The sequence below is a fragment of the Eleutherodactylus coqui genome, chromosome 5 (assembly GCF_035609145.1).
Source record: "Eleutherodactylus coqui strain aEleCoq1 chromosome 5, aEleCoq1.hap1, whole genome shotgun sequence".
Taxonomy (NCBI): Eukaryota; Metazoa; Chordata; class Amphibia; order Anura; family Eleutherodactylidae; genus Eleutherodactylus; species Eleutherodactylus coqui.
Genome location: NC_089841.1, coordinates 47,189,660 through 47,201,025, shown reverse-complemented (window position 1 = coordinate 47,201,025; position 11,366 = coordinate 47,189,660). Strand labels below are relative to the sequence as shown.

General features: G+C 46.8%; 1 protein-coding gene across 1 annotated transcript; it reads right to left on the bottom strand.

Annotated features, from left to right (window-relative positions):
* Window positions 1-38: 38 nt before the first annotated feature.
* On the bottom strand, window positions 39-10,538 carry BRIX1 (biogenesis of ribosomes BRX1). Its single transcript, XM_066602456.1, has 10 exons — window positions 10,384-10,538; window positions 6,627-6,738; window positions 4,903-4,946; window positions 3,961-4,031; window positions 3,551-3,600; window positions 2,999-3,072; window positions 2,811-2,861; window positions 2,629-2,730; window positions 1,494-1,622; window positions 39-376 (listed from the first exon to the last, which is right to left on the bottom strand). The coding sequence occupies exons 1-10, from the start codon at window positions 10,516-10,518 to the stop codon at window positions 128-130; spliced, it is 1,017 nt and encodes a 338-aa protein (XP_066458553.1). The 5' UTR covers window positions 10,519-10,538; the 3' UTR covers window positions 39-127.
* Between the last annotated feature and the right edge of the window lie 828 nt (window positions 10,539-11,366).

Genomic DNA, 11,366 nt, shown 5'->3' with positions numbered 1-11,366 from the left:
TAATTTGACGATAAAGCCAAATAACACAATGATGACGGTTTGAGGAAAGGTTTATGTCTTCCTTTAAAACTTTTAATGTAAAAACAGATCATTTGCTCCGAGGTTGGCACATACACGCTCCCACAGTTCATAAACGCTTTTTAGCCAGTCTCTGGCGTTTGAACTTTTTGTCTTTCCGCTTCACGCTGGGTTTCACTAATGGCGGCTCAGTCTCAATGACCACAGGCTTTTCTGGAGCTGGGGTGGCAAACACGTCCGCCGTGGGGTCATGAGGAACAATCACTGTCCCCTCCATCTTCTTCATTTTATGAAGGGTCTTCACTTGCTGCTTCTCTCGAATCTTTGCCGCAGTGGACAATCGGATGAGGCGCCGGTGCTGAAAGGAAAATTAGAAGGTCTATTAAAAAAAAGGCGCTGGGAGAGGCAGATTCACCAGGATGTGGAGACATTTCATGCGATACTTGTTAGGAATGGGGCTATATAGATATATATAAATAAAACACTGCAGTGTAATTGGCAGGATTAACGCCTACTATAAACAAGGACCCCGGCTTCATAAATTTAGTATATTTGGAGGGGTAAATGTCACAAATTTGGTTCAAATTTCAAGAGGTTATTAATTAACAAAGGCAATTTTGCTAAAAATCAGGATGGGCACCAGCTTTGTGTTTTGAAATCAATTTTTATGGGGCTTAAAAAGGACCACTCGAATCGAAAACACATTTTTCTATCCCTGCACCCCTTACCCGATTGTCACACTCTAGACATCTCTTATCTATATTGCAATCATTTCCATGCAGTGCAGCCTCTTGTCTGATGCTTACGAAGCACCATCTTGATGAAGATATTTGTCCTTGCTTTCTCTTACACTATGCTGTGCCAATCATTTCCAAGATGCATCATCCCAAGGCAGTACCATCTCTGTCTGCTGGGAGGACAGTGAGCTCATCATTACCCTCTATATTCACCTAAATAAGCAACAGACCATAATTATACAGTCAGGGAGGATGAACTGTCATCTCCTGTAACACAGGCATAATGAAGTAGATCACAGCTTATCCTCCTGACTGTATACTTGTGGTCTGTAGCTTTTGAGGTGAATATAGAGGGCAAAGGATAATCACACTGTGCTCCAAGCAGGCAGTAACTGTGATAAGTGTTTGTCCCCCTGGTGATGAGCCTGTGTGGTACAGTCTGTGCAATTTTATCATACAGGAAGTAATTCCTGGAGAGAACAGAGACAAGAAATGTCCAGATCACAATGAGATCACATGACCCACTTAAAGAGAAGGACTATGGGAATTTTCAGATTGACAGGAATAACTAAACAAGGTAGAGCTAGCTGATTATATATACTGGGGGGGGGGGGGGAGGGACTAGTTACATAATGAATGTTTTAAGCCTCCATTTCAAACTAGTTCTCAAGTCTACAATCCTACTAATTGATGGGGATACAGGCAGCAGGCGTTTGTAGATGGAGGTGGTGAACGTACCATGTTTGGAGACTGATAGTAAGGGTTCTCGTACAGGGTGGGTCCTCCAAAGCTGCCTTTGAAAATCTTGATGAGATTCAGCACAAAGCGAGGTCCTATTTCCACCAGAGACGCGTCCTCCTCTATAATCTGCGACATCACAAGATGAATACAAGGGTAACTAACAGTGAAGATAGAAGACCCTCCGCCACCATCATCGGACGCAACTGAAAAGTTTGCAGTGTTAGGAAAATGATGTGTAGTAAGAAGTCCTGGAACTTCACAGCTTCAGTTCTCTGCTTGTCGAAAGTGAATGTGAACACCCAATCTTCAGCTGCATCACATGCAGCCGATTAAAAAAGATAAAAGCTACGCCGATTTGTCCAGTTGTAAACTATTGATGGCCTATCTGCAGGATTGGCCAGTAATACTAGACTGTCCGGTGTCTGAGGCTTAGGACCACTTCTAATCAGCTGTTCACCAAGCAGATTTCTGCAGGTAGCAGACAGCTCTATTCTCACTGCAGTGGCCAGGCTTGGTATTACAGGCAAAGTTCCTATCCACTTCAATGCCTACAATACCAACCCTGGCCACTGCAGCAAGAACGGAGGCGTCCGCTTCCTGTACAAAAGGGTTCAATGAAAAAAAAAGGTTTGGTACGGTGTTAGCCAGTAGAGCAATGTGTGATTGCTCTCAGAGAGAGAAACCAAGTAATCTTGTAGTTATGATACCTTTTAATGGCTAACAAAAATACACGATGTTACAACAAGCAAGCTTTCGGGGATATCGCCCCCTTTGTCAGGCTATTAAATGAAACAGTGCACACCAGCTCAGTGAACAGCTGATCAGCGTGACTCTTGGGCAGACTAATCTACTATTGATGGCCTATACTGCGGAGGAGCCATCTACAATTTACAACTAGACAACCCCTTTAAAGCCTGTAAGCATACGTCACTCCCACTGAGGATTCAGTGCAGATTTTTTCCTGCATCACTTGAAAGGGATTTCTTAAAATTTCATCCAAATGGCTTGTACTGTAAATGCTGCAGATTTTAGGTCCCGTATGAACACGCCCCAATACTTTCTTGACCCTGTTTCACTGCATAGTCATTCAGGTCTCTGGGAAAGCTGGGCAGACCTCCTTGGCACAACTGACCTGATAATTCCTAAACCAGATCCTCTTGTCTGCTATGGAGAAGGTGAACACGTGGTCCACGAAGGGCTGACTCTTTGGATGATATCTTGGGGTTCCGAAAGTCTGCAAACAGACAACAGAATATAAAATGCAGAAGCAGCGTCACCGAGCAGAGAACACAAACACACGGGGGTCATCGTTACCTGTATGAAGAGTTCTTTTAATACCGCGAGGTACGGATCCTGATCAAATGCCTGCAGAGAAGGGGGATACTAAGTCACTGCCAGCATGCTACTACAGCGCTCATGTGACTGATGGAAGATGCTGAGAGTTGTTTGATACACCAAGGATCTACAAACAGCAAAAACTACATCAGAAGTTTAATACCAACCGGATCAAAGGAGAGCAGCGGGCGGGAGCCCTTCAGGCAGTTTCCAGTCATCTTCAGCTCCGCCAGGGTGTGAACTAGAAAAGGAGAACAGAGGAGATGAGCAGAGGAGATGAGCAGAGGAGATGAGCAGAGGAGATGAGCAGAGGAGATGAGCAGAGGAGATGAGCAGAGGAGATGAGCAGAGGAGATGAGCAGAGGAGATGAGCAGAGGAGATGAGCAGAGGAGATGAGCAGAGGAGATGAGCAGAGGAGATGAGCAGAGGAGATGAGCAGAGGAGATGAGCAGAGGAGATGAGCAGAGGCCACCGTTGGACTCCTGGTTTTAGAATGTTTGAAAAAGTGGAGATGGAAAAGTGAAAAAGAGCTGCTGTAAGAGGGGCTTAAAGGTCAAATAATCCGATAGAACACAGATACTAGGTCTCTTCAGTCAAGAGTAGTTCTGCGTCTAGGATCAGTTCAAATATAAACAGCGCTCCCTAGTGGCTCCATACATCAGAACATTTCATCACCACCACTTACAGATTCACCATAAAACATTAATCTGTCACTTACTGTTCTGGACCAAGAATTTTGCCGATGGTCCTTCAGGGGTGTTTGATATCCTAAAATATAGAAATATTTATTCAGAGGAACATAAAATAACCTCTCCGAATAAGGATAGACTGAAATATCATAACCCAACTATCAGGAAAGTGGTTATAAAGAACATCTCTCTCTGTAGAAGACTGTCCTGTATGACAGACAACCCATTGATATGAATGGACACTGTAATACTTAGTTTCCCCTGTGGGGCACTGCAGGAAAAAAATTGAAAGCCGTCAGGTTTCTCCCAGATTACAGCTCATCGCTGGGGGTTCCACCAGGGAGGACACTTAGTGATCAGCTTATTGTAGGGAAACCCTTCTAACAAGTAGGGGGTATATAAAACGGAGAACCCACTTAACAGACGAGGGGTCACTCACCACATGTACAGATCCTGCTTCTTCTTTGCTTCAAAGTAAATACATTTGTTGCAATTTTTCATTTCACAGACCTGCAGGACAAGTGAGCGTCACACACACACACAAAAGGAGGCGGATTTTATTTCTGTAGACTTGTAAGCAAATTTCTCCTAATCCCAATACACAAAAAACAAGAGCGCGGCCAAGTAGACCCGATATCCATACGGAGGTCACCGGAAACTGGAGGGTCATCATCCCGAGGACGCTTTGGTAGCTCAGTGATCTGATGCAATTCTGCACTACTAACGGGTCAATTCATGAACGGATACCCAATTTTTAATTTCAGGGGGTTGTCCTGCTGTAAAACTATGGATGACCTTTGTTCAGGATAAGCCATCAATAAGTAGATTGGTGGAGGTTGGTCACGCAGGATCCCCGCTGACTAGCTTTTCTCTGGACTGGTGCACTTAGCTTATTTCTGTAGGGAGTAAACAGCGTCATTCCTACTGCAGTGGTTAGGCTTGGTATTACAGGCAATTTTGATTGAGTTGAACGCATGGCAACTTTGTCTGTAATACCAAACCTGGCCACTGCTCAGTGCGGCGGCCTAGAGAACAGCTGATTTGCCATTGATGGCCTATCTTAAGGGCCACATATTGGCCCTGGATTGAATTCAATGGTAGCGGTGCCTGTAATTACCAACCCAGGCTTCTGCAATGTGTACAGAGCTGTCAGCGGACCACTTAACAGCTGAGGAGTGGGTGTGCTGAAAGGCAGATCCCTGCTGATCAACTATTGGTGACGTATCGGAGGACAGGTCATCAATAGTTTCAGACGTAGACAACCCCTATGGGAGGGTTCACAATACAGAGACTCCTCCGTATTACCATGTACCCTGATGTAGGTAGTGAACACCAGAAAGCCTTCTTTATAATAATCTGAAGGTCGTCGGACATCACGTACCTCATTAACGACGAACAGTTTATCTTTTCGGTCCATTTTAGTATCTGCAAACATCAAAGAAAAAATAATGTGAACAGCAGCAAAGAAGTAGAATATGGAAGATACAGGTAGTAGATACACATGTCATATCAGCAAAGAAGGAGAATATGGAAGATACAGGTAGTAGATACACATGCCATATCCTACAGCTGCTGCCATCACAGCATCACCTAACACAATGATGGAGGAAGAAGCTGCTGTGTGCAGGGAGATAAACAGTGTCAGGAAGGAGGCGCCAAAGGTGCCTATAATTGTAATGATATCTGATGAGAGACTCCTATTACCATCATAGAACATAACATATCACAGGACATGCCGTAGTATTATGATAGTGGGGTAACGTCAGGGAACCCCATTGATTCAGAGGACCTGAATCAGGGAATTGCATGAAGGTGAATGGGTAGTGGTGTACACCCCCCACACAGTGGGAAGCTGGGAGCTTGTAAGGATTGCTTAGGGGTCCAAGCACAAGAGCCCCCACCAACAGGAAATTGATGACAAATCGCTAGCGTACGCCATAAGTCGCTATAGAGGACAAACACCGTAGTCCTTTATATACATGACCGTTGTCTAATGGTATGTCCATAAAGTGCAAATCTGCTGCGTAAGCCACAACGAATCAGTGCTGTTAAAGTGTCCAATTCATGTGAATAGGAATGAACCCGTGCCGCAGTCTATATGGCACGGATGTTAAATCTGCAGGCGGGGCAAGGGGGGAAAAACAGTCACATGTCACTTCTTGATGTGTATTCCATGGCAAGTATGCCTACTGACAAGGGCTAAATCTGTATACAGAACCGCAGCATAGAGGGGGGCAAATCCGCAGGAAAAGTATGTGCACCTTACTGTGGACTGCTGCACTTTTAGAGGCGGAATCTGCGAGGAAAAATCCGCCAAAGGTCTGCCATGTGAACATATCTTATATGTTCTTCATGTGTTAATGCCCATTTAGATAACGATTATCACTCAAAGCCATCTTTTGAGCGATAATCGTTGTAACGGCACCAACATTGTGCAATTTTTGTTACCTCGTCGCTCATTGTTGTCTTTCAGCATGCTAAAAGACAACGATGAGACTTCTCAGGGATTCACAGCGGAATAGAGCTGGTACTATTGTTTCAGCTGTATTCCACTCCCTGATGCCAGGCTGGGTAAAAGAACAGAGCGGTCCAGCTCTGTTCTCCATACCCCGCTAAGAGCGCTCGGCTGTATAACAGCTGGGCGCTGTGAGCGGGGAACAGCTGGATGCAGGAGACAAGCGATCATCTTGCGCTGTAAATGACATGATTATTGCTCAAAAGACATCTTTTGAGCGATAATCGTTGTGTCTAAATGGTCCTTTACAAGTTCTGCAGTTCTCTACCAGTGTTCCCCAACTCCAGTCTTCAGGGACCCCCAACTGGTCACGTTTTCAGGATTTCCTCAGTGTTGCACAGGTGATGTAATTATTGTCAGTCCTCAGACATTGCCACAGATGTTCTTACCATAGGAGATCCAGAAAACATGGCCTGTTGGTGGTCCCTGAAGACTGGAGTTGGGGACCCCTGATGTAACAGACCTTGTCTATTCATTGACAGCAAGTTGAGGAATGAAAACACATGTCCTTCTTTACATGCAGACATCCTGCCCAGAGTGACCCTGGTACTGGATGGGCTTGGCTGGGGGACATTATATAGGGCACTTACCGGCTTTAGCGTGAGGCATCAACATCCTGAGGTCCTGCATCAGATGTCTGGTGCGGAAGTTGATTCCACGGGAAGAGAATACCAGCACCCGCTCCTTGTTCTTCCACTTTCCCTGCAACAACAAGGTGGTTATGTGTAAGCCGCAGGTCTCCGGGATATTACAGTCACACACCGTTAACGTAGGGCATTTAATATACACTGGCATAGGGGGCGCTGTACACCCATCCACCTGTCCTACTCCTCATCTCATACCACCTCCTGGCCAGTCAGTCACCAGGGACGTGCGGTTTTGCCCCCCACAATAATGTCATCCTAAATGGGACAGCAGACCCCCGCGACCCTCCATACAAGTGCATGTGGAGCATCCATGCGCTTTCAATGGGGTGAGGAGAGTAAAGGCCCTTTTACACACAAAGATGATCGCTCAAAAGACGGCTTTTGAGCGAATTTCCAGCGATAATCGTTGTGTCTAAATGGGCCTTAAGGGTCCTTTTACACGGCCGATAAATCGTACTCGCATCCAGCAGGAATCTGAACGATATCGTACACGCCTGACCGAACAGCCAATGAGAATCCGTTTGCTTCTCGTTTGTTGCTCAGTTTCTGCATGCAGAAGACTAAACGAGGGATCGGCCCGTCTGAACAGGCAGTTGTTCCCTTATGAGCGACTGCCTCTTTATTGTGAATGGTCCCTGTGCAAAAACACAATTATCGCTGGGACGCTTTATTGGGCATCTGCGCCCGACAGGTCGTCCTATGTAAAAAGCAGATTGTCTTAAGTTGGGAGGCCCCCGTGCACATCGGATAGCCCTAATGAGGGCCGCAGATTCAGCTGAGTCTTCTTTAATGTGTATGGATGCCTTAAAGGGGTTGTCCCGCGGCAGCAAGTGGGGTTATACACTTCTGTATGGCTATATTAATGCACTTTGTAATATACATCGTGCATTAATTATGAGCCATACAGAAGTTATTCACTTACCTGTTCCGTTGCTGGCGTCCCCGTCTCCATGGTGCCGTCTAATTTTCAGCGTCTAATCGCCCAATTAGACGCGCTTACGCAGTCCGGTCTTCTCCGTGTTGAATGGGGCTGCTCGTGCTGGAGAGCGCTCCTCGTAGCTCCGCCCCGTCACGTGTGCCAATTCCAGCCAATCAGGAGGCTGGAATCGGCAATGGACCGCACAGAAGACCTGCGGTCCACCGAGGGTGAAGATCCCGGCGGCCATGTTCGCAAGGTAAGTAAGAAGTCACCGGAGCGCGGGGATTCGGGTAAGTACTATCCGTTTTTTTCTTTAAACCCCTGCATCGGGTTTGTCTCGCGCCGAACGGGGGGGGGGGGGGGGGGCTATTGAAAAAAAAAAAACCCGTTTCGGCGCGGGACAACCCCTTTAAGCAACCATCCGATCATAGGGTGTACATTGTGCACTGCTTTCTGATTGGCCAACGCTGATCAAATGAGAAATACTGGTCAATCACAGTGCATCGGTAGTGTCCACAGAGACCCCCAGTGATCAGCTGTTTAAAGATGCTGCAACACTCAGCTGAGAACTGCGGCCGCTGCTCATGCAGGTGACATCACATTCATTGGTCACATGGTCTGAAAGTAGCTCCATCCTAGTCAACTGGGTGCTATACTAGGCTCAGCAGCTATGAAACATGCGGCGCTGTGCCTCATATAGTAACGAGGTCAACCGAGTGCTGCAGCATCTTCAATCAGGTGACAGGCAGGGGTGTCAAGTGGCGGCCCACCAGCAATCTGATAATGACGACAGGTCATCCATGTCCAAGTGTGAGGGTATATATATATATATATATTGCCATATGTTTTTTTATGTTTTATACCTATATGCAAGTTTTATTCAATTCCAAATGAGAAAAAACTTATATGTCGCCTTACATCAGATATTCCAAGGCTTTGCAAGGCTGAGAGATGTTCTAGAAATTCAGAGATGATACCGAACCAGACATGAAGGACGCGTGTACTTGGCCGTTTTCCCAGAAGCAAGATATCAAGATGTTCCACTATGTACATAATTTTCACTGTCTTAGGCCGGAAATCCGGACTTCCCATATATGGAGAATGCATGCTTGGCCGTTTTCTTAGAATTGAGTGGGTGATTCTTTGCACTGGAGTTAATTGAATACGTGATTTTCTGTACATAAGCCAGAGGCGCCGTAGCAAGATAACGACTGTTTTCAGTGTCTCAGGCCGGAAATCCGGACTTCCCATATATGGTTATAAGCCCATCACCCCTTGTTGGTGATGGGACAAAGGGTATAAGATCTCATGTAATCTGTAATAAAGCACGTCGGCAAAGCGCAGCCATGCCCCGTGTGAGGAATTATACCAGACCTCTGTGTGTGTGGTGTTTTCTTCTTACCGCCAGCAGCGGGCAAGTGGGGTGGGCCTGATTGGTGCTGTACTTAGAATTTTATTACCCTGACACAAGTCCTGGAAAAAGCCTTAAAGGACCATCTACCAAGTGTGCCCGGACTATCAGGCCAACCACCGACCAATCCGGTCCATTACATGCCAGACTGTTGGGATCTCTGGACCACAAGGGGGCGGATAAAAAGAGTACGCTCCCATGTGTCCACCTTCGGTGCAAATCTGCACCAAGACCCGCAGCATGTTTTGTGCGGATCCGCAGCGGCTCTCACCCTTTCAGCTATGGCGGATTTGCAACAACTGTGCAGATTGTGACAAAGACTTTCCACTGCTGAGAATCCAACGTAAACGCTAACGGACGTTTCCTCTATTATTGATGATTTTTTTTGTATGGCGCCAATATATTCCGCGGCGCTTTAGAAATCGTGTTTTGCACGGACTTTGACAGAGAATCAAAGCAGATTACACATCTTAGAAGGGAGTACGTCTGCTGGCGATCTGCGCCAAAGCTTGAGGCAAAATTCGCACTGAACGCTGCGGAAAATTCACCACGTATGAACAGCACCCTGACACGGCCCCTAAGGCCGGGCTCACATGATCGGATTAGAATTGCAGGATCCACGATCGCCATCCGCGCGGAATTCCCACAATAAACCGCGGGCATTGAAAGGCATGCATTTACCAATTATCCGTCACACTTGCGGGTATGGATCGCGTATTCCGCGAACAGAAGAAAAATTGCAGCACCTTTATTTTATGGCAGAATCCGAGGGGACGGCCTGCAGTGATGTCAATGTGCGACCCGCCGCCCGTACGTATGGGCTGCAGATACCCGCGGCATTGCCAAGCAACGGAAATACAAAACTGTACTGCCCTGACTGCCCGCGGTCATCCGCCTCGCTGGTGTGAGCCTGGATGGCAACGAGAATGACCTGCACAGCGGCCCCATTAACGCTCAGCGATCATTCACATGAATGTAAACACACAGCCGCGCGGAATAAGCAGTGAATACAGCGCATTGGCTTGAATCGTTCATTCACAATTGCGCATTTTTCACGTGACTTTCGGTATGAAACATGCGATATGGCCGTGTGAATGCGCCCAAGTGGGGGCCTCTAATTAACTGCGCCTCGTCGGTCCTCTGTGACGGCAACATTACGCCGTAATATCACCAGGTCACATGACTGCGTTACTGAACCCTACTATTTACGGCACTGCGGAGCCGCCACCTGACCGGTGGGGAACAGCAGGGCCTGATGATGTCCCTGAGGCAGTAACCCCCTCTATGCTGGGATAAGTGTAAGGAGGGTGCAGGACCCTGTGGTTATACGGCTACCGCACCGTGTGAATGGACCTCTCCTCAGCTCCTACCTCAGACACAGGAGGCGGGATGGTGAACTCGTCCCCGGCGCCATCCTTCCCCGCTTCTTTCTCCTGAACTTTCGGCTTTTTGCTCCGCGAGGAGGACTCAGTGGTGAGGCCACGTTTTCTCCGGTAAGCCGCCATGTTGCTCTTTCACCGGAAGTCCTGTCTGTACCGCGACACAACTCTATACAGCCTGACACGGCACTGCACCAGCGCGCCCCCTGCTGGAGACTGCGAGCAACGGCGGACCGGAGGAGGAAAATCCGGAAATCACAAATTTACCGGAAAATTGTACTTTTTAATAAACTCCATTAACCCCCTCAATCCACAGACTGTTAGCATTTTTTCCTTGTCATTCTTCTTTTTATTGTTGTTTTTTCTCCCTTCTTCCAAGGGCTACAACTTGTTGTTTTTTTTTGCATGAAATGACGGGGTGTTTGTAATGTTAACGCTACATGCGTGTACGGAAAAACTTACATTTAAGGCCGGGTTAACACGGGCGCATTTGTGTAGCGTATTATGTGCGCAAATTTATGTACCTCCAAATCCGCAGTGAATAGTGATTTCGGGGGGTTTGTTGACGTTCGTGTGTTGTGTGCGTAAGGATAAACGCGGCGCGTTCTACTTTCCTGTATATTGCAAACCAAAATAGCACATATGAAATTAATTAAAATTTATTGACGATTAAAATCTTTTGTAACGTGCTTTTTATTTTTTTTGCGTGCGCAAATACACGTAAACACGCGAGGGCACGTGTACAGAAACTGCGCAAATGTGTGCGGAAAATGCAGTTCCGCCCATGTGAATGAGCCCCAAGGCCGGGCTCGCATGGCTGTGTTTACCCAGTGTATTGGGCAGGCATTGGGCTCATTCACATGGCGGTATTTTGATAAAAAATATGCGACATGCTGTATTTTCTGCGCATTTGTGCAGCCCAAGAGCCAATGGAAGTCAATGGGTTTGCACAAATATGCCGCACATATTAGTGG